The sequence below is a fragment of the Arachis duranensis genome, chromosome 8 (assembly GCF_000817695.3).
Source record: "Arachis duranensis cultivar V14167 chromosome 8, aradu.V14167.gnm2.J7QH, whole genome shotgun sequence".
NCBI lineage: Eukaryota > Viridiplantae > Streptophyta > Magnoliopsida > Fabales > Fabaceae > Arachis > Arachis duranensis.
Window position 1 is genome coordinate 41074921 of NC_029779.3, and position 24893 is coordinate 41099813.

Genomic DNA, 24893 nt, shown 5'->3' on the forward strand with positions numbered 1-24893 from the left:
AGGGTCTATGGTCACGGTTTTGGGGGTGACCTAAAGGGGTCTATGGTCACGGTTTTTTACAGTGACCAAAAAGAGGCTATGGTCACGGTTTTTCAAAAAAGGGTGACCTAAAAGTGTCTATGGTCACGGTTTTGGGGGTGACCTAAAGGGGTCTATAGTCATGGTTTTGGGAGTGGCCTAAAAGGGTCTATGGTCACGGTTTTGGAGGTAACCTAAAAGAGTCTATAGTCACGGTTTTGGGGGTGGCCTAAAATGATTAAATTTTAAAAATAATATATATTATTTTATATTTTTTTATAAAATTAAAATATAATTTTTATTAATAATCAAGTCTTAAATGTTGATTAACAATTAATCTTTTAAACATAAATAAAAATAGTTAAAATTTAAAAATAAAAATAAATGTAAAAAATAAAAATTCTAATTCTAACTCTCATTTTTACTCTTTATTTTATTGTTTGCTGTCTTTGTCCACTCTCAGTGCCTCCATAACTCCACCTCTCACACTTAAGATTACCGTTTTATTGCAGAAGGTAGAACTGTCGTCGCTGCCTCGCTGGGTCACCCTTCTTCTCCTATTTAAAATAAATTCATAATAAATATTATTTTTTGTTTTATTATCGCTTTAAAATTTAACATATTTTTATACTTAAACAAATTTTTGAAGAACTCCTTTAAAAATAAAATATAGAGCTATGATTTTTTTCCTTCTTCTACTAGTCCTAAACCCACCATAACCCAACACTCATAATTAAGTCCGTAAAATTTTCTATGTTAGAAAATAAATAATAAATTATTTGTGATTTATTATAGTTATTATGATTTTATTTTCAAAAAGTTATTTACTAAAAAGTAATTAAATCAAAGTGATTTTTGAGTTTAAAATTAATTAAAACTCATATAATTTTCATAAATATTTGGATATTTTCTTATTTAGAATTTAAAACTTTAATAATTTGATTACTCCTAATGTTATTAAAAATACCTACTCTATATCCTAATTTTATTAAAATTTTCAAATACAAACCTAATTTACACACACTCTCCAATTCTTAACCCTAACCCTCACTTTTTTCCCCAGCCACCTTCCACACATACACACTCAGCCCTCACCATACACACATATACACGGAAAGAAAAGAAAAAAAAAAAGAGAGAGGGGGAAGCTCGAGGGGGAAGAAGGAGAAGGAATGAGAGGGGGAAAAAGGGAGGTGGCGCCGGTGAGTGTCACTGCCACCGTCGTATCGCCATTGGGAGAGTCATGATGCGAGGAGAGAGATGAGCTCGCGAGGGAGAGAGGAAGTAGCACCGCCGTCACTGGAGGGGAACTTGGCTGCCCTTGTCCTGCCAACTCCGTCGCTGTCATCACCATTGGAGCTGCGCGAAGCCATCATCGCCGTCATCACCATCCATGGTTTTCCTCGTTGTTTGTGGGTTGTCACTTCTTCTACTTTTGTTGTCATGTCGTCGTCTGCCTCTCTGAACGTCGTTGCTTTTGAATTGCACTCTATCACTGGTTCTTTGCCTCCTTGGTTTGGCCCAATCTCTAATTAGGTAATCCAAGTGTCTCTTGTTCTATGATTTTAATTGATTTGGTTTCTGTTTTAATTTGAATATTGATTTAGTATAAATCTGCCTATTTGGTCTTTGGTTCTCTTGTTAAGAAATGCATTTTTTATTTTGGTTACTGATTCTCTAGAAAATTTATTTTTTTTATAAATTTTGTTGATTGTTGAATGTTGCTATGATGATGTTGGTTTGTTCTGCCATTAGTTACTTTGTTGAATAAATTTGAAGAGGGTTTTTTGAGCTCTAATATAAATTTTAATTATTAAGAGAAGCTTTATAAATTGTCATAAATAAAATGTATTTTGGAGGTTTTTAAAAATTTCTACTAAAAAACTTCCTTAATTAAATATAAATCTTGTAGAAAGATTTTCATTTGAGAATGTCAGTTCTCATAATTGTCTTCTAACAATATGAGCACAGGAACATTTATAGTTGAGATAGTCATAGTTATGGAAAGATTTGTTTGAGTGGGTTATAATGTAGTGGATTTATATAGTTGATAGGTTAAACAGAAAGATTCTATGCCTAGTGGATGATCGAATCTGGCTCTGATATCACTGTTAGTTTTATAAAATAGTTTAGTGTTGATTTAATGTATTATGAATTTGAATATTATAGTAAGGATAGTTTTGATAAATAAGTAGTTTAGATGAATGATTTGAGAAAAATAATAGTTATATTATTGATCGGTTGTGGAGAGAGTATAAAGGCTAGTGAAATTTGTGTTTGTTAGTTTTTTATAATAAGTTTCATGATGGCCTATTTATAGGCTTTACAAGTTATTTTATTACAATGTCTAGATAATTCTAGTTCTCGAATATTATAGATATATATATCTAGATATTATCTTAGATCTTTTTAGTTACTTGATTTATTTACTTATTTTTTAGAATTCTCTATTATAATATCTAAATATTTGTTTTTATGAAACAAGATCACGAGAATTTTAAAAAATTTCACAAATACGTAACATAATCAATAATATTAAATGGTTGATGGTTTGATAGTGGATATGGTGTGGTAGATGACTTTCTATAAGTATCTCTAAAACTCAATAGAACTATTCCAAACATAAAAGATACGCCATATCCCAATATAATTAATGAAGTTCTAGACTTATATCTTGTGTATTTTTATATTTTGTATACCAAATGTTTATTGTGTCTGATCTCTTTTGGTTAAAAAAAAAATTGTATTAGTTTTATGTCTTCTCTTTAATTTGTATTTGGTGAAAAATATTTTGTTTTTATTTACCTCTTTTGAGAATTGAGAACTTACATCAATTGATTTAATAATAATAAGTAGTTTGAGTGTATTTGAGATTTGAATTTGATTTGAGTATTTTAGTCATTATTTTTATATCTCGTCAGAAATTTTGGTTTAAATGGAGTTATTACTTATTTTGTACCTAATTCATATTTCATAGTAAAATATTTGTTGTCGCTTGTTAGTGACATATGCTTCAAGCGGAACCACGTTAATTACTAAATTATTTTGGATGTTAACTATGAATCACATCAATGGCCTCAAACGTTGGTCAAGAGAGCTGGAAAAAAATCTTTGTGCTTCAAGAAGAGAAGGTTGCAGTGTAGCAAGCACTACAAGCATTCTTTTGGAAAATTTGTAAGTGCATCGATATTTCAGTGGTTTTTAACAGTTGATCTTAGTTATAAAAACTATATATAATTAAGATTGACGGTTAAAAATCACTCAAACACCAGTATACTGGTATACTTGAAAACTTTCCTATACCTTTATACGATTGCTGCCATTGGCACTGGGTTCTTATAGTATCACGTACACTTCTGAATATCTTCGTTGTTTGAAAATGGACATCATATTCCAAATAAATACATCTATGACAATTTTCTATACCACAAATGAATTTGCTCAGGTATTTGTAACAGCAAAACTATTGGATAGGTATAGAGTAGGAAAAAAGAAACATTATCAACCAGTCATTACCAACTGGAAGTTGAACTTTTATATATACTTGGATCACAAGAAACCTATTTTGTCAAAATTGATTACTCGTATACTCCGTGTATACACTTAAATACTTATCAATGATCATACTGAAAAGGACGTGACCGTAAGAAAAAGATCCCACTAGCTAGATACCTCGTCTACTATCTTTTTTTTTAAATCAGGACTATGTATTGAACTTCTATAGTACTGACACAATACAAATGGATATAATACTGTAGGAGTGGGTATAAAGGTTCTAATCTCTTTGTCAACGTTAATTGCGTGTGCTTTACTAGACAATAGACATACCTCTCAACCAAAATAGAAACTAGGCCAAAAAATTGACGTGATATCTTATTTGAGTTTGACCATTTAAAATGAGTCTTATACTTCATCTTATTGACACAATAAATTTTTTACTATTTTCAACATTTAAACCTAAGACTTATTAATTAAATTATAAATTACTTATCATCTCAACTAATTTTACTTTTATTATTTTTACACACAATAAATAAAAAAGTAATACATGAAGTATTGACACATTAGGTATTTTGAATACATATATAAAAAGACACATTTAGAAAATACATCTATAAAAATATTTTTATTACACACAATTATAAAAAAGATATTTTTTTTAGACACATCCACAAAGACACTTTTATTAAATATAATTATAAATAATAGTTAGCAGAAGATGACAGAAATGCTGTTGGTAACGTAGTAGAATTGTTCTTTAAATAACTTCTACTCCGGTACTAGTTACCAATGCTATCGGTAACTAATCAATGGAAGTTCACATGACACAACCTTGAAGTTTCAAAAATAACGGTTGGAATTTGGTTATAGGACGTGATGTTGAATTGGAATTGCTTTCAGTTTCAAGCAAAGCATTCTTACATTACACTTCAGTCCAAACCCAGAAGTAAAATCCAAGACTCTCATTACTTGCACTTTTTGCAAAATCCTCAAGAAACACAGATTAGCAAGTGGCTAATTAAACATCAACATGCAACACCCATATATAGTTATTATGCCTTAACAAATGTATAAATATGAACTCAAGAAAAAAAAGAATATACAGTAAACAATTGGAGAGAAATATATACAATAATACAAGATGAAATCTTTTGCTTATTATTATTACCTTTTCTTTTTGTTCATGTTTGTTGCCCTTACCAATCTCCAAATTGGCAGTTCAGATTGTGATAATTTACAGGACACATGTCCAGCAGTTCCACCCAAAACTCAGACCATTTTCATCAACGGCTTACCCTGCAAAAACCCAGCCAATGTAACTGCTCAAGATTTCAAGACCGATGGACTAAGCAACCCCGGCACGGCCGACATTTTCGGAGCATCAATAAAAATTGTCGGGGCGGCCGAGTTTTCCGGCCTGAACACTCTTGGCCTCTCAATTGGCAGAACTGACATGGACAGGGACGGCCTGGATAACTTCCATTACCATCCTAGAGCAACCGAGATGATCTTCGTCTCCAAAGGTGCTTTGATTGCCGGATTCATTGACACGAAAAATCAGATCTTCCAGAAGTATCTAAGAGTTGGAGATGTTTTCGTGTTCCCCAAGGGATTGTTCCATTTCTCCCTAAGTCATGGTTTTGAGGATGCTACTTTTTTCTCTGTGTTCAATAGTCAGAATCCAGGGCTTGTTTCCCTTAACCCTACTTATTTTGATCACACTTTGGAATCAATAGAGAAGCTAAAGAGGAGAATTGTTTCGCTTTCTAAGTTGGAAGTTCCTGACGTTGCCGGCTTCTACTCGCCGGAACTAGAAAGCATTTACAGCTAGCTACTCCAAGCTGCTGTATGTGATGTTTCATGACCTACTAAATACTATCTAGTTCAATTTATTTGTTTCAATTTTTCTATTAATTCATGAAAGCATGCTGTGTGTACTATTCCGGGGAATGAGATTGTTATAGCTAGGTTCAAGTGTAACTTATATATCCTTCCAATTAATATTTTGAAGACAAGACCTTGCCAAGAATAACATGTAGTTTACAATTGATGACTAAAGTGTGAAAGGAATTTTACTTCCTAAATTGTGTCCTTTTTTATCCCTTTTTTAACAGCTATGTAAATATAACTAGCTACTGCTTCCCTAAAGCTATTCAGAGCGGATTAGTTCCCACGAATTGAACTTTTTTTTTATTTGTTTTGGTAGGTAAAGTTAATACTAAGAATAGTTAAGTAGATGAAGTATTATTGAACACATATAATGATAAAATCTGTTTGTTGTGTAGGAAAGTAGAGTGAAGTAACAATTAGGTCTCTCAAGATTTTGACTTCGCATGAATTAGTCCTTAAAATAGTATCAATTTGATCTTTTAAAATAGCAAATGATTGACACATGATGTCTTTCTATCAATTCATCAACTAAAACCTAACGGTAATACTTATATGTACTGTTAGTTACTCTAATATATTTATCTATGAAAGATAGTCATGTAGATAAATAGAGAACAGTTGATAAATGATATATGAAAATTCAAAAGATAATCACTATCCAAAACTACATCGTTTTCCTATTCATGTGATAGTACCGAGACATGCATCACTACAAATAATAAAATACATTGATAGTTTCGTTTTGTATTACACTTTTTATTGACAGAAAAATATATATATCCATTATTTATTATTTTGGAGGACTTAATTAGTATTTTTTTTAAAAAAATTAATCCAAAATCAACATTTTTAAATATCTAATTGTCACTTTACTCTTAAAAATATATACTAACTATTTATTGTTCATTAGTTTTCTTGCTATGGTGTGCTTGGATTCATGATGCAGGTCATTTTTGGACTATCGGATGTACTATTAAACATATCATTTTAAAAGTGTAGTAATGAGAAAGGAAGGCCGTAAAAAGTGGTGGATGAGTTTTTTCTCCTCATTTAGAGTATTTGATTTGACATCAATGAAAGAGTCTTTTAACACAAAGTTTCAAGTGTTGCACAAATTATTGGTAGATTGATTAAAAGCTACGAGGAGCATACTTGTATCGATTTCAATAGTTGATGAAAATGTTGAAAATAATAAAAGAATTCGAAATGTGTTTTGTTCTTTTTAGTGTTTTTTTATTTTTTACCTTATGCTATATTTTTTTGGATTGAGAGGGGTGTATATAAGATCGGGTGAAATCAGGTTCAACTTGATTCGGATTTGATCCTAAATAATAATCAAGTTTATTTTTTGGAATCTTTATCCGATCTTAAACCTGGTGAAATCATACTACTAAAATGGAATCTAGACCGATGAAATACGGATGTTGATAAACTTTATGTCAAAAAATTATGATGTCTTTATTTACAAAGAAAAACATACTTGTTACTAAGAAGTTGATATATATATATATAAACTTATAAATAATATAACATAATATTTGAATTAATTTAAAACATATATACTTTTTTTAATTCCTAATGCATATGAAACTGGGTGAAGCTAGGTTCGATTTAAACTCAAATCCGACCTTAAATAATGATCGGATCTATTTTTTAGACCCTTATTTAATCCTAGACCCGGTGAAATCATACCAACTTAACCCTCTAAAATGTTTAGGTCCAGGCTAAGTCGTGTACACCCCTACTTGAGTTCCTTTATTACAATAATAATAACAATAATGCTCTAGTAATTTTCATAACCAAGTCAACCAAGTGCTTTTTGGATCACGCCCCCCACCCCTCCCTATTAACGTAAAGCTTCTTCCTCAACGTAGAGTTTCTCTTTATCAACGTAAACCTTCTCTTCGTTCTTTTATCTCAACATAGAGCTTCTCTTCCTAAATGTAAAGCTCTCGTGTTCTTCTCTGCTATGATTTCTACAACATAAAACTTCGTATTCTTCTTCTTTTTTTTCTTCGATTTGCATTGCATTTATCTTCTTCCTATTCTTCTTCGTTTTTATATTTTAGATTTCTTTTTCGTTTCAATAGCGTATCAAAAAAATGAATGATTTAACTTTAATCAGTTGAATGAGAGAGATTTGGATTATTCTTTTGAATCAAATCAGCGGACAAGGTTTGGAATGAATGGAATGCAATCGCTAAATCCAGTTGTTTATGAACACAATTTCCTGTTCATTTGGTATTGTACATTGGTTTCGTTTTGATTGTATTTCTCGGTTCATTCTAGACGCAAGTGTTCTGAATTTGAATTTATATAATGGACAACGTTTGGTTTGTTTAGTATTATACAGTGGTTTCACTTTGATAATATTTTCGGTTCATTCTAGACGCAGATGTTTCTGAATTCGAATTTATATAATGGACAAATGTTTGGTTCATTTGGTATTATACAATGGTTTCGCTTTAATAATATTTTCGGTTCATTTGCAGTTCAGGTGTGTTGTCGATGAATAATTTGTCCCAATAGTTGGAATGGCTTTTCAAGACAAATTGAATGGAATGAAATGAAATCTAATACAATTGAATAAAGTGATCATAAACAATTTCATTCTTTTTTTTAAAAAAAGACTCAATTATCAACAAAAATATATTAAATTTATTTTGGACCTAAATGAACTTCAATTAAACTAAGGAATGAACTGAAATTTCTTAAGGAATAAAAAATTTGGTCAATACTTGTCAGCATTATCAAGTAAAACTCAATTAACACACAAATAAACCGAAATAAATTAAGAAATGAATCGAAATTATTTAATGATGGCTCCAGAAAAATCAGAACCAATAAATATGTTAGCAAAATGTTATTGTTGGAGATAACAATAACAAGAGAGAAGCGTGTGCGAATTTGAAAGAATAAGGTGGAAAAAGAGGAGGGAAGAAAAACTTGCATGTGCGAAGAAGGCGAAGAAAAAGAAGAAAAATTTTTATATTAGAACGCGAAGAGTAACGTTGAGAATTTTAAACGCGTATACACGTTCTTTTAATGAGAGTGATTTTTGTTGATATTGGACCTGATGAATTAGACTTAGATAACAATAAAGTTTGGATTTGTAATAGATTCGATCTATAATAATATTTTATAAAAAAATTTTAGATATATTCAAAATATTGATGTTTCAATAATATTATCCGTTAATTTTAATTAATATTATATATATTTTATAATTGAGATTAACGATTAAAATTATTCGAACACTAATATACCTAATACACTTAAAATTCTTCGTACCAAGATAGACGAGTTCGGTTCCATTGCAGTAATATAAAGTTACAGTAAATCTTATCCATTTATTTCATAAAATATTTACAAAAAGATCTTTCGCTTAAACAAACATACGACCCTGTATTTTTCATCTCCAACTCTGCATCTTCTACCGACCAAGCCAGACGTTGTGATAGACCCTATTCCGTTATTCTACTTTGCCTAGCCCAATCTTGTCTTTCACTTGTTTTCTAGTTCTCTCCGGATGCCTCAAAACTTTTCTTTGTTCCTCTGTTTTGGTGTCACCACATTTGCATGTCTTTGAATTCTGTTATTATGCCTTCAACTTCAAGGGAAAACATACCGCAAATTTAAAGAGCCAACAGAATATTTATACATGTATACTGGAAGTTTATGGATATTCGATTCAGTATTAGAAATATAATCATTAGTGTTACCTTTTTCCATTAACAGAAGCTTTTCGGATGAGTGATCAACCCGACAGGTCAAGGACTAATCCGCCGCGGTACTGAGCTCCATTTAAGGGTTTGCCGCTGGCCAATGGGTTGCTGCATGCACAAGGCGGGATTCGAACCCCCGATACTTGCTTAAGCGGACTAGTGAGCTAACCACTAGACCAACCCAACTTGGTTTTTCATTCATCTAGTTGGTATTGGATTTTAGTTCCAAAATAAGTTAACTACGAAATTGAATATATTATATATTTATTTGCTTTTTGGGTGTTTCCCTTAAAATGATTTAGAAATTTGCCCCAAGAACATTAAAACCCTTTTTGCTTCTCCGCCACTCTTCTTCAGCATCAAATCTACACAAATCATTGCAAACGTCTTTATGTAACCTCTTTCATTGTCACTCTCTCAAACCCTGAAACATTGCATTCTGCTCTCTTTAGTCTACCAACTTACCTTCTCTCTTCTGCTCCATTTTCGTTGCCAACAACTGCAAAAATGGAAAAAAAAATGATCAATTTCTGGTGGCAATATGCCCAAAAATCGAATACTGAATTTGCTTTATTTTTGCTGGTTATGCCTACATAAACTGTTTAAAATCCGTTTTTGCACTAAGTGACAATGAAAATGTAATGTAATACTTAAATATGTAAATCTTCTTATTTCAATTTAAAATGGTAAAAGAAAATTTTTTATTTAAATAAATGTATGAGAGTGAGGGCAAAAATAATGAATCAAAAGTTAAGAAATAGCTTCCAAATTTTGAGGTAAAATTAACCGCTACTCTATCCTAACTATCACATTAAAGTTGTTCCCAGCTCTGTAGACTCAATAAAATATGCACTGAAATTGCTTTTCATTCTTCGGTTTTGTTTCTGCGAAAGATGTGCATATAATTGTAACAATAACTGTTCTATAACAAGAGGCAACAGAGCAGAAACCTAGATATTTGCAGGTACAAGAGCCGATTCGGCAACTTCCTGAATAAACTCGATTTGTGCTAATTCAGGATCATCTTAATTGTGATAATCTTTTCCTTTTGCGACTCCTCTTGTATACAATCAAACTTTTGGGGTTGCTGTTAGCCGGTGGAAGAGTGTAACGCAACGTTGGTTTGCCGGTGTAGGTTCGACCTTTCTTAGAAACCCAATTCAAAGGCATTTTGTTAACAACAGTGCCAATATCCGGCGAGTTATTCAGTTCGACGAGTTTTTCGATTTGATCTAGGATCTGCTGCGTCCAAGCTAGAGACAGATCAAATGCAATGGAACCATCCACTGGTTTTCTCCATAGATCTATCAAAATGTCTTCAAATGATTTCAATGACATGGATGGTTGACAACCTTTGATGTTTTCAAAGACCATGTTTACTTTTATGACGTGCTTGCAAAGGTTACCTTGCATTGACCAAGCACAATCACAGAATGCAAATTCAGATCCTGGATTCCACACTATACGTGTCGATTTGCTCTCTTTCTGGCTAACAACTTTGGCAAAGAAGCGGTCTTTATCATTGAAAGTAACGGCATTGTTGGGGATTCGAAGTGCTCGGTGCCACGACGTAGAAGCAATGTATTCCTCCTTCACACTCTGGAACGAATCACTCTCATCAGCAAAGCGATCGAGCCAGTAGCTCGAATGCAACTCAGTTGTTAGCTTGTGGACTAACCAATCTACTCTTTGCAGTGCTCCAAGATGTGAATCATCAAAAAGTTTAGCTTTCAGTTTAACATGATATGCTTCTAATGCTCCAGAAGCTTCCTGGCTGGCTAGCGGAAAATTTCTCATTGTTGAAAGCCACATTTCTGCGGAAAAGAAGGAAGCATAAGGAAAAATCTAGAGTAAATCACTCAATGACTGACTGAGACAGTAACGAGAGTAAAATTTTTTAAGACATTTTCATCTGCGATGTGTGATTTTATTTAAAGCAAGAGTAGAGAAAGATCTAACCAATCTTTGGTAACCAAGAAGCTCTGAAATATTCCATGAAATCAGTTTGGTCAACAAAGTCCTGCAAAAATTGTTCCAACGCAAGCGATGTATTAACACCACCCCAGATACTATACACTATTGCCCCAAGACGCTTAAAAATCTCCCGTTGAACCTCAATGTTACAGCATTTCTTAACAATATTCCTTAGCCATGATCTACGAATGCGCCACAGTGAAAATAGGACTGGACAGCAAAATATGTCTCTGTCAAAGCAGACAACACATATAAGAAAAAATTTAGTTAATTTTAAACTAAACTGGTTTTTCAAAGTAATAATTCTTGCCTTAAAAGATCAATTTCAGCCGCAGCATCATCAATCACAAAGCCGCTAACTCTCCATCCAGGTTCAACACTATGAGCTCTATCAATTAAAGCATTCAGCCACTTTGACATGTCAGGCTTTGAAAAGCTACGTGTAATGACCCATGCGACAGGAAGTGCATGTTGCCTTGAATCAAAAACAAGAAGCGTGAACAAGGGATACTACAAGCATGAAAAGATAACAAAGTTAGGCCATACATATAGTTATTTTCCCTTCGTATATAGCAAATTCAAAATAAAGATTGAAAACTAATTACTTTGAGTCTCTTTATGCCAAAGGTAGAGTCTGCCACAACAACACTGCAATGACCGAAACGAATCATCTGTTGCAACTGCCATTCTGTTTGGATCCCCAAAACAAAAGGGTCTGACTCCGAAGTATCTTGATAAAAGAACACAGACTTTTTGTTCCGTTCAACCCACATCCGAATGCTGGCTTGATCATCTAGATCCAGCTCATGGGTAGACCTTTTGATAATCATCCCTAGCTTGTGAACATATTGAGAGGCAAGACTATTAACTTTTGCATCCGAGCCACAATATCGCTGAATTCATCTCTATCAAGTGGTCCATGGCAAACAAAACCAGACTTGTTAATATGGCGCCTTTCGTTGTATATGATAAGTGCTAGGTATGGACGTGCATAAAGACGTTTGACAACAAAATGACAAGTACAACCCCGCATTGATTGAGGTCTAGCAGCACGATTTCTGGTATTAAGCCGATACCTTCGACTGGGTAATATACCTCCACCCTCCCCATAATTTTCTGGTCCGAATGAGCACCAGTACCTTCACAAGGAAGAAGGTTCAACTTGGCATCATCAGTATGTGAATCCAGTTTGTGGAATGACTACTTAAGTTTGGAACTATTCATTTTCAAATCAACTGTTGATTCCAAACGTACACAGCGACAGGAAAATGATCTTCCCAACATTTTTAACAACATTTTGCAACTTAGCAAAAATCAAGCTTTTCTAGATTGGAAGCGGGATAAGCTTCAGTATCATATTGATCTTACTTATTTTCTTGACATCGAACGCATAACATGACCAACCAGAAGAAAGCAATAAATCATAAAGGGTAAAATTACATCAACCTCCACTGAGGCTACACGATTTACGATTACACACAGCACCTCTGCTTTTATAAAATGCATGCCATAAACTTCCCTTAGATTGAAGTATTAAGTTATATGACACTTAGTAGTCCTATATTTTACAAAAATGTGACACTAATTTCCCCGGCCAGAGGAATCACATGGCAAATCAAGAAGTGCTGTGTATAATATCATCTAACCTTTCGCTATGTTAGAGGTTAGTGTCCTTCAGAGGTTAAAAAAATGGGATTTAGTAGAACACAAATATGTATGATTGCACTGAGACAAAGAACAACAATCTATGTGTCCTATATCAGCCACCAAATCAACCACTAGTATAAAATATATATTAAAATACAAAATACATATTAAAATAAGTTAAACAACACAATACATGGTGGCTTATTTTTTACGTGCACATAGCATTTTTGGACAAAGACTAAGAGAGACATAGTAACTGAAACAGTATAATATTAAAGAAAGGAACAAAATCAAAACTTGAATCAAATTAATTCAGAAACTTACAGCCTGTACTCAAGATACTCATCATCCTTATACTCCTTCAAGCTACCAATAGCTCGCTTCCTTCCGCGCTCAATATGGAAGCGAGTAGGCCACTCAACATTAGAGCACTCACCAATTATAAAAGCATCAACTCGGTCATAGGGAATAAGGGCAACCTCGTCATGGTGCTCAGCATTGCCAAACTTGGTCCAAGTCAAATCAGCAGCACAGAAATCTTCCTCGGGTGGGTCTTGCAAAGGAATCTTTCTCACTGATTCAACTATATCCATGCCCACACACTCATACAAGAACCACAGCTTCCTTCTAGAACAATCTAGAAGTTTCTCTGGACAAGATAAAAGGCTAACACAGAGAATACCAACCCCTAATCAACAACCAGACATGAACCTTTTGTGAGAAATAATTAATTAATAATAGTAATAATAATAAGTGAAGGAAGACGCAGAAGAGAGGATTCGGGGGAAATGGGGTTGCAGTGAGGAATTGAATGCATAGTTATTAGAACTGAACCGGTTATGGAACCGATCAGTCTATCGGTTATGGTTCAACTGGCAGATCAATCGTTGAACCGATTGACCCAGTCTCACTTAAATAAAGATATAAAATTAAAATTATCAAAAAAATTAAAATGTGAAATATACACGCTTTCACTAACATCCTGCCCAATTAAATAAAGTATCCTTTAGAGCAGATTTAGAGGGTTTAACATCCTGCCCAATTACATGAAGCACACTACAATCCAAATGAAATAAGCATTGAACATTAATAAGCATTTAGCAGTTAATCTTGAGAATAAAAGCACCACAAAATGGATTCAATTTAAAAAAAAAAAAAAACACACACACACACAGAAGCTGAACCTGTATTTCATTGATTCATGACAATGAACAGAAACTGAGCTTGCATGCAATGAACCAATTATCTAATCAATAATAACTAATTACATCAAATTAAACAAATTATCAAAACCGACATTAAAATTTAAAACTGAAAATTGAAAAATTCAGTATTAAAGAAATTATAAAACAAAAACTGAAAAAATATAAAACAACTCAGTGAAGAGTGAAGTCAGTGAACTCACCCACACTGCAGAAGCAGGAGCAAGAAGACCACGAGGGAGGAACGTGGAGGAAGCACGAGCAGAGGAGCCAAGACGGAGGAAGAGGAGGCAAACTGAGACAGGCGGTACGGACGAGGCAGAGGGCTGACCTCCGTTGGCTGCCTTTGTGTTCGGCGGTGACCGGTGAGCGAGGTAGGGAGGTGAGAGCCGAGACTGAGAGAGGCAGATGGAGACTGCAGAGAGCACCGTCTGTGGCTGCTGTTTGGGATGGGTTCTGACTGCGGACCTCTCTGGGTTTGGGTAATTAGGGATTTAGGATTTTTGTTTTCTTTTTTTTTTTCGGTTTTCAGAAGATCAAAACATCATAGGGCTAATTTAAAAAAAAAAAAAGACAAATAGATTCTTGAACTTGTTTTAGAATTGGAAAATACAAAAATATTTCTAATTCAAAATACTTATAATATGGTCTTTCTGTAATGTAAAACGGAGAAGATTGATGTGACATCTATGTGTTTATTAAGCTGCATTTATTTCTAAGAACAAAATAAGATAAGACACTGAGAACAAAACATAAAAGATAGAGATATAAAATTTTGTGTTCTTATATTCTATTTGGTAATAAATTAAAATAAATTATAAAAATTTAATTTATTCTTATTTTTTTCATTCAAAAAATTGGAGACAGAAAATATAATAATAAAAAATATAATTGTAAAAAATTAACAAAAATAATAAAAAAATAAGTTGTATCTTTTGTTAGAATCTTCGTGCCTTCCTATTAAGATGGACATAAAATATATTAATTTAGTATTTTTGAATATAATATCTCTTCTGTCAAATACGATTTCTTCGTAACATCATCTAAAATACGATCATATTGAAAATAGTAGTTATTCCATCAATCGATGAAAGATTTGGTAATGAAGTTACTGTGAAGGAAGGTAAGTGGAGAATAATGGCTTCAATTCTTGTCGTTGAGATTGAGACAATTTTTAACATCTTTTATTTTGAGAGTAACATGACAAAGAGCTCCGTGTTTTCTTGAAAAACGAATTAGAATGGCTTGTGAAAAATCCAATTGTCTGACCATATAACGAGGGACATGAAAGGTTAATTTGAATTGTTCTTTAGTGTATTGAGGGATGCCTGTAAAAAAATTGAATTACAAAAAAGTTGGACCAAATTACATTATTCGAAGTATGGACGTCATCATCTGAAAATAGATGATGTTGGAACCACAAAGGTTTACACCTTCGATTTGCAAAAGAAGAAAGTCTTAGGTCCTCATTTCGAAAAGCTTTGCATGAATGAAATTTCAAAAATGCTTTCCAAAAAAGTTTCTTTGATGAATGTGCATTTTCAAAATTTGACTGCAGTGAGACTAGTCGGAATCTTTCGATGTTTTGTTTATTGGAGCTTGTGATTCCACCTTGTTTCATATATTTTTTGAAGGTGGCGTTGTGCCAAAGCTGGAAGAACCAAAGGGGACCTCCTGCACTGATCGAGACTTTTTTTTCGAAGACTTTAGACCATTTGTCCCAATTCATCATACAGATTGCCAAGGAGTAATTTGTCCAAATTAAATTTATGTCCCTCATGAATTAAGGCAGCTAAGGGGATGAATAATTTTTGCATCGAGACACTTCTCGAAGAACAAAATATAATAACATTTAACTAATAATACAAAAATGATACACACTCATCAATAACAGGAGTGTTTTCTTTTTCCATAATGAGTTTAATAAATTCACCATAAGAACTTTTTTCGATGATTTTGTACTGCCGACTTGGTTTTATTTTAAACGTGGCAACAAGATTGTTTATTGGTAGTCCGGTATCAAAGAGCATAGGGCCAACTATACCACATGGAAGGTGAAAGTTGTTGGTAGTTCTGTTCCAAAAGCAGAAGACAGTACCAATTATCTAATGATGTGTGGTGGGTGTAAAATGAAAGAGACGAAGGAGGTCATGAATACCTTATAATTTTCAAGTTTCACTTTTTACAGATTTGATCTTTTAATACTAGGAGAGGAAGTTGGCATTTTTAAAGGAGATCATAGGGTTGTTTCGAAATGATTTTTTACTGTTAATAAAGGGTGCTATAAACAGGTCTTGTTTGATAAGTAGATCGTTTCCTTCAACACTCAGAAAGTGATGAGCAGTTTTTTCAGCTTGCTTTGGAGAATGTATCGGGCTAATGAAGCAGTAAGTACCTTCTTCAATAGTAAAGGAAATTTTTTTTTTGTCATTGGTAGTGTTACTTGGATTCTTGGTGATGATATCCCCAGTTCGAGATAAAATATCTAAGTCGGATTGTATAAAAGTATCGTTATGATTTTTTTGACTTTGTCTTTGGTTAATAAAGTTTTTGGAGTTTTAGATGAAGTCCTTTGATTATAGAGAGATAAAAGTAAAGAAAAAGAATGAGTTTGAAAATGAAACAATTACCGGATGAAAAAGAGAAGAAATGAAAGAATTTGAAAATGAAAAGTTAACGTAGTTAAGTGTTGTGAAGATGTTGCTAAGTAAGAATAAGAAGAGGTAAATAGAGTTTTTTCTATTTTGTAATTTGTTTTTTCTAAATTTAAAAAAAAAAACTTCCTTGAGAAAGTGAAGCTCGGAGAGAGAAGCAATAATTAATGGGAGAAGGAGAACATGCCATCCTGGGCGTAATTGTTGGATTTTTTTGAGAGAAATGGTTTCGTGCAAATTAATTAATTAATTATGATATTTAAAGGCAAGTTAAATAGGATTAAGCGTTTCATTTTTAAAATGATGTCGAAAAGACGTGTTAATCCTAAAGGGACAATTTATTAATAAAAAATAAAACAAATTTTGAGACATCGAGTTCAAGGTTTGATAAGTATTTTTCAAATGATATAGTACTCGTTGAAAGAAATTCATCAAGAAAAGAGGTAAGATTGATCGACAAGTCTTATTAAAAAAAAGTAATAAGTGAAGAAAATTTATGACAGTTATTCACATCGTACAAAGAACGGAACAGTTACTTAAAGATTGATGCACGTGGGAAATATATTTGAATTTGATTGGTCAAAGAATCTGATAAATAGATGAAGATTGGAAGAAATAGGGGTTAGAATCTTATTTCAGAAAATACTCTCGCACTCTCAAATCCCCAACAAATTTATGAGTTTGCTAATAGTTTCATTTTCTGTAAGGTTTCTTCCATGTATTTTAAATTTCTTTATATTCCTTTGTAATTTCATTTTCTTTGCAAATTTACTTGTTCTTGCAAATTTGCTTTCTTTGCCAACTTGTTGCTTTCTTTATTTTTCTTTATGTTTATGCATTGTTTTTGAATTCAAAGTCTTTTCAATTTATTGAAGATTGTTTATGGCTTTCTTTTAAATTAAATGTCAATTTTTTATTCTAGTCATTTTATTTTTAAAGTTATTTTTTTTTTTCAGATTTTTCTTTGTTATTTTAACCAATTAAAAGAATATTTGATATACTTTCAAAAACTGATACTTACAAGAGGAGCGCTCTCAAATCACTAGATATCGAACCACCCAAATTTGCTAAGAATCTGTAAAACAATAAGATAGCTGAAAAGATGAAAGTTGGATGATCACATCACAAAAAGACATCAACGCCTTTAATGGAAAATACTTAATTCGATCTAATGTGTGTTTCTCTTGAAATTTTTATATATCAATTTCAGATGTAGAAGCATCTATTTTAATGAAAAAAGTAATCTAACACAAACATGCACAACAAGTCTTCATCTCTAAATATCTTGGAAAAACAGCTTCCAATTCAAGTCAAAACAATCATAAAAACTGTGCTCTCACTAGAAGATAATTATAGCCCAAGAAAATTTAGAAAGATCCATTTTCTTTTTACAAATCAATACCACAAACAAAGAAGAACCCGTTGAATAAGTGAAAGAAGATCAGTTGTGAATTTTCCATAATGAAAGACCATGAATGAGAGAACGATAAATTTGATAATAAAAAAAAAAACTAATCACTAATTATTAATTACATGATATTACGAAACAAAGAAGAAAAATAAGTCGCATACACAATGTAAACTTTGACTGCCATTGATGATCTTTAATGTTCTCTTTCAGTTGATGGTTGTGTGTTGTTATGTGTTTCTTCGTCGTTGATGGTTGAAGAATAGTAGTGGCAACTGCACGGGAGATATTTATTAAGCTGTTGTAGTTAGGAACCGATTTCTGTTAACTAATAATTAGTTAATCTTTTTCTTTTAAAATTTTTCTTTTTATCTTTATAATATCAACTCAAACTTTTAATCCTTTTTCATTTACTGTCTTATTGGCTAATTATTAGTTAAAAGAAGTTCGTAAATAATTTTTTGTTTGACTAATTAATTTTTGTTTTCTTACTTCAGGGATACTTCAAACACAAATTAATATGATAGTTTGACATTTATAAATATTTAATTACTGTATAAACCTTATATGTATATAAGAAAATGCTATGTGTATGGTGAATTGTGGCCTTTGTGGTAAGATTAAGAACAACCCCAATGGTAAGTGTAGACTGGGTAGTATTGATCCATCTCCGGATTCAGCGGAGAATTAGATGTAAAATGCAACAAGAACAATTCAGATTCTATGACTGAAAAGCAAGGTGCATAAACCATCAGATATTTATTCATTAAAGTTACATGTGTATTTCATGGTTTAGAGAGTTTGGTAGGAGTTAGTTTCGGTAGTAAAGTGTTCTTATTTATTTATTTTGGGTTTTCTCTTTTTTATCTGATATTCTCGAATAATCAGAGAATTCTTGCACAACAATTCAATCGAAATCCTCCAAACAGGACGCCAAATTTGGAAGACGTATTCCAACAATTTATGAAGATTCACGTCTCCTTTTACAAAGAGAGAACCAAACCAATTCATCATTCATAAAGATGAGGAGAAAAGAATCAGTTTCCTAAAATCTAAAATATGAAGTGTTGTTACATTAAAATTGAATGATTGGAAACATGAGAAAGAGGAACTAATGGGTAATGGCTGTATCTAATGATAAAGGAGTAAATAACCAATATTTGATTCAGAATAAGAGCCATACCTATTAAAATTAGAGTTGTTAGTAGTTTAGAGTTAAGTTAGTAATAATTATAGATAGTAGATAAAATATTTATCTCTATAAATAGTGTGGCTCTTGTATAATATAAAAACAACTTCAACACAACAACTTCACATATAATATTATCAGAGTGATGGTATTCTCCTTGAAGAGGATATGATATCATTTTTTCGGTGAAACCACTTTATTGTCTTTCACAAAGTACTTTTTTATCTGTGTTGTTTTCTTTTAACCTGTTTTTTTCACTTTAACGATAAGTCCATCATTCCTGTTTCGTCTTTCCGAGTTCAACGGGGCAAAAATTACTGGCATTCGCTGCCAAACGCACCTCCACACACTCTCTGAAGATCTCTGCTTGCTGTCTCTCCCTCAAGCGTAGCGTCTCCTTCTCTTTCTTCTTCCTCTACTCACTAACAACAATCTCTTCTGCCACCATCCTCTTTTCCCTTTTCTTCCTATGCATCACCGTGCCGCACACGTCTTCGCCTAAGCAAAGCAGAAGCCATGTTCCTCCCTTCTGGTCATGACTAAAATCGTGGCCCACGCCACACCTCTCTCTTCTTTTGTTTTCCTATGTGTCTCGTGCCACACGTCTCTTCTTCTGCATTATCGCGCCGCAAGCCTCTTCCTCAACCATCTCATCAAAACTTATTCAAGTTGGAGATTATTGACATCTTCTATTTACCAGCTTGTGGGGCATATTAAAATGTTATTAGAGTTGTTAATAGTTGGAAGTTAAGTTAGTAATAGCCAGTAGTTAGTAGATAGAATATTTATGAAGTTAGTTAGTAATATCCATAAATAAGATAATTCTTGTATCATATAACAAGTTAACAACTTTAATACAGCTTCACATATAATATTATCTTCTTATTCCGTTCTTCTCCCAGAAATTTAGCAATACCTGACTTAAAGATTTACTAGCAGAAATTACTAATGATTATAACATAAGTATGAGTTGATGTCAAAAAAAAATTACTCCTTTACAATGTGAAGGTTGTGGTAGGCTTAGAGAAGGGGGGTTGAATCTATGCCTTCCTTTTAAGTTGCTGTTATGGCCTTTTTAAAACAAAATTACAATTCTGATTCTATTTGAACTCAGCAGCGGAAATTTATGAGACAATTTATTTTTGTCTCATGAATATCAGAAAATAGAATTCAGCAGAGAAGAGAAAAGCGAACACCAGCATGTATCCTAGTTCGGTTGCTTTGTGCTATGCAACCTACATCCAGTCTCCTCCACAATTATGGAAAATTTTCACTATAGTTAACAGAATTACAAACACCAATTTCACGCTCAAGTTCTATCCTAACTTGACATTGGCTATGCTAACTATTCACTCTTAGTGCTAACCCAACTAAGAAAGGGATACCAAACAGGTACAAGATACAAGACACTTAGTCAACCTAAAGAAATCAGAAAATTAACTCTAGACTTTTCTCTCAAGTGTATCACTCAACCTTTTTCCACTCATGGCTTTTACTTGAGCTTTCTCACAATGCCTTTTCTCACAAGAAATTACAGAAAGATAAACTTGGAAAAGTACATTACAATCAGTAAAACATGAAGGAGATTGACTTTATCAGCAGCCTCTTTGCTATGTGCAAAACCAGATTTGCAAACCTCAGATACAGTTCTTCAGTATTGGCCGAATGCTTCTTTGAAAGAAAGTATTATCCAAGTAGAGGAACTTCTTAACAGAACACTGTTCTCACTCTCTGGTTTTTTCTCCTTCGTTTTGAATGAGCAAGAAGTCTTCTTTTATTTTCCTTGCATGTTGCTGGGACCTTCTCCTAAGGTCAACACCTTGAGCCTTGAGCTTCACCAACCCACAGAATTACTTTTTCTCATTAAACCTTAGAGTAGAAACTTTGCTTCTAACTTCTTCATCTTGACCGAAAGCCACAAAGCAGTAACCATAGAAATCTTCTCATGGTCAACTTGATCTTAGCCATTGAGAAACTACTTGGTCCCCAAGTATCACTTGTGACCGTCGATGTAAAGCAGAATAGGGCAGAGAACAACTTTCCCTTGAATGCCATTTTCGGATAGAGCAGAGAGTTGGGAAGAAGAGAAGAAGATCTGATGCATGCAAGATAAAATGGGTTACCTTTAACCTAAGCTTGATTTGGTTTGAACTGGGTGATTTGATATCTGCTTTTCTTGCCTAACCTTCTCTTTCTTTCCTCTTCTTTGAATAGCTTAGGAGTTAAACACTTTCTCTTGCTTATGTGATTTGACATGGTCAGAGAGAAAAGAACGTTGCTTTGGTAAAAGCTAGTGAGAGGGAATGAAGGCTTCAATCTTGTATGAGAAGCTTGGATCAACTTTGAATTGATGGAACGGGCTTGGATTGGGTTTGATTAGTTTGGCCCAGTTGGTTCCTTTGGCTTCTTTCTTTGCTTTTTCTTGGGCTCTTAATTTTGCTTTCAGTCCACCATCTTTGTTGTTTGCTTTATATTCCATTTGGGCTATTAACATTTGGCCTGCAACAATAAACAATTAGTTAATATGTAGATATAAATGATCAACACTTAATTATTTATTTTGCCAAAAAATAATGTTTGTCATCACTAATTAATTTAGTTAATTTCTTAACTCAACACAATGTAACAGAACAATAGAAGTAAGAACCATGGTAGTCTAATCATGCGATTCTGAATTATGAATCGCAAGATTCGATACGAGTCAGTACCGTGATTCGAATCAGTTACATAAACCGGATGACTTTTAGCATTGAACTGATTCAATTTATGAATCACGATACGGATAGGAATCGTGAATTGTGTCAATTTATGATTCAAAAAAGAAGAAAAAGAAGAGGAGACACAATGTATCCAATAGAAACAAACATTCCTGGCCTAGAAGTGTATCCAATAGGAACAAACAACATTCCATGACGAAAAAGATGAGTGATAGCACTAAGCCTGTCAAAAGAAGTAGTGAAATGTATCAGCCACATTCAACATTAAGGTGCTCATACAACATTCAGCAATTAACTATGGAGTTTATTTTCTCATTGAAATCAACATTAAGGTGCTTAAGCTTATTGAAAAAATCAACAGAGAAATTATTGGAAAAATCAAAGGCAATTGGTTCCCCCTGCTGAAGAGAACTTGGTCACAGAGCATTGCTAGATTTCAAGAAGAGAAACATTTTGCTTACTTATTTCCTTTTGTATGTTGGCGTTTCAGAATTATATAGATGAATACAAAATGTGTACACACAAAAATTAATCACCAAATCAGACATAAGTATAAAATACACATAAAAAATTATTTAAATAACACATACACCAAAAATACATAATGACAAATTTAGTAGCCGAGTTTTAATATGCACATAATGTTTTTGTTTAACAAAATACCAAAGCCACAAGAAGTATATTTGTTAACAATGCAAGAATGAAGTGAACTTTCCAAAAACAAAGTATGAATCCAATACATGTTAACAATCATGGCATGAACAATAATGATAACTCTGCAATAATGGTTGGTAATATAACGCAGAATTACTATTACTAGTTGACTAATAATAAGAAGTCAATTTTTTTCAGTCAATATTAACTAATTTTTTAAAAATTATTTTATTTATCTTGAGATTTTAAATCATAAATTTTTTATTTTAAATTTTAAATTTTAAATTAAAAAAAATTTCAAAATTCAAAAAAACAATTAGCTAATGTTGATCATCTAAAAGTTAGTTTCGTTGTCTTCTCTTTTCAAATTTTAGGAAAAAATGTGGCACGTATGAAAACATATATGAATACACATACCTTCCACAGTGTGGCTTTAACACCTACAGATTCAGCGCCTGTTTTTATTTCTTCGGCTAGTCTGTATAAGCACGAACTCCGCGTGTATCTGGAAAAAATTTAAGTAATACATATATCAGAATAAAAGCATACTAAGAAATCCATTAAAGAATGAAATGAAAATCCCAATTCAATTAGCACCCAAGAAGCTCAAAGAACATTGAAATTAGAACTAATCGATTTGATGAGGCACGCAAGAAACAGCACAATGCATGACAGAAGAAAGTAAGAGTGTGCAAGAAACAGGGTTAACAATGATAGAGATAACGTAACGCAGAAGACAAACAAGAACGAATGTAGAAGTTCATACACGATGTAAATTTTGACAGCCATTGATGGATGATGATTTTTCAAGTTCTCCGTGCTTCTCCTTTCTTTCTTTCGTAGGCTAAATGAAAACGAAAACCCTTGAAGTTAATGATTGTGAAAATGGCGGGAAGTATCGTCAGGCTTTTATTTATTATATATTCTAGCATTTGAACGTGAAAATAAGATGGTCTTGCTTAACTTTTTCTATTTTTTTTTTCTTTGGCAAAAAACAGTATTAAGATTTTATTTTTTTGGTGACTGAAAAACAGTACTAAGATTGTTTGACTGCAGTTAAGTTATTTAAAAAAAAAAACTTAACAAAAAAGTAACTTAAATATTGTTCGCTTTTTCAAGAATATTTAGTGTTTTATGACCCAACAGGCCATTACAATGAGTAATTCGTTTGTTACTATTCATTTATTGAAGCACAAATGGCTTAGATATTTTTAACAAAAATAAAATTATTAAAAAAAAACAAAAAGATGGCATCTTACTTAAAGAATTAGAATTTTCATGTATTATTCTTTTTCATAAAAAAATTTAGTTATATAACCAGAACTAACTAAAGTTGAAACCAGAAACTACTCTACTCTAATATATATCCTTTCACTTCCAAAATTAGCCATAGCAATGTTGAGAGAACTGACAGAGATTGGCTATCTCTTCCTCGACAGAAATTGGCTATCTCTTCCTCTCGAAATGATCATCAACATATTAATCAAGCTCGACACTTTGACTGTCTTAACATGTGCAAACAACACATATGCGGTGTTTGGTATGGTATCTGTAAGGAGCCATTAGTTTGGCGTAAGATAGACATGAGCAATCCTGAGAAATTTTTCTAAAAGAATCTGTTGAGCGTTTGTTTCAATACTATTGATAGAAGCCAAGGCAAACTGGAAGAGATTAAACTTCGGTATTTTGGCGACCATGAAGTCCTCAATTATATCTCTCTGAGTTTCACTACAACAAAAGCGGCGGTTGCTGGAGCCGTTTAGCGGCGGTTTAATGAAACGCCGGAAGATGAGCCGTGGTTAAACGAATAGCGGCGGTTTTAGTTAACCGCTAGAATAACCGCCGCTAAATATCAATCAATTTTGTGGCAGTTTGAAACCGCTGCTAAATAACAAATAAACGAAAACAGTATTTGTTTTGCGACAGTTTTAAACCGCTGCCAAATTTTAGTATTTTCGTTCATCATTATTAGAATCGGACCGGACCGTCCGGTGGTTCAACTGACTCAATCGTTAAACTCGCGCTTCCACCATTAGACCCACAACGTGTGGATCACTGTAGAATATCAACTATGTAAAGCCTTCGAGAGGAAAAGCTTTAACAATGTCATGTTACCACCAAGCCAAATGTCTCTTCGATGTATATAGCGCTAATAATTATATATCATATGAACACATTTGATTGCCACGTAGATTTTTGTTGTATACTTTATATATCTAATCATAGTTATTATAGGCACCTTATATATTGGGTAAAATGCATAATTAAATTAAATGGAGGACCAAATTACACAATTCTACCAAATTAAAAAACA

General features: G+C 32.8%; 1 protein-coding gene and 1 pseudogene across 1 annotated transcript; one reads left to right on the forward strand and one right to left on the reverse strand.

The window, feature by feature from the left end:
* Nucleotides 1–4611: 4611 nt before the first annotated feature.
* On the forward strand, nt 4612–5605 carry LOC107462845 (germin-like protein subfamily 3 member 4). The gene has a single exon (XM_016081525.3). It carries the CDS (start codon nt 4661–4663, stop codon nt 5348–5350), a length of 690 nt encoding a protein of 229 aa, XP_015937011.3. The 5' UTR covers nt 4612–4660; the 3' UTR covers nt 5351–5605.
* A 4375-nt stretch (nt 5606–9980) lies between these two features.
* LOC107462805 (uncharacterized) lies at nt 9981–14502 on the reverse strand (annotated as a pseudogene).
* Nucleotides 14503–24893: the final 10391 nt, after the last annotated feature.

Bases quoted from the DNA above. Each gene is read 5' to 3' on its own strand.
- LOC107462845 (XM_016081525.3), top strand. From the start codon at position 4,661: ATGAAATCTTTTGCTTATTATTATTACCTTTTCTTTTTGTTCATGTTT.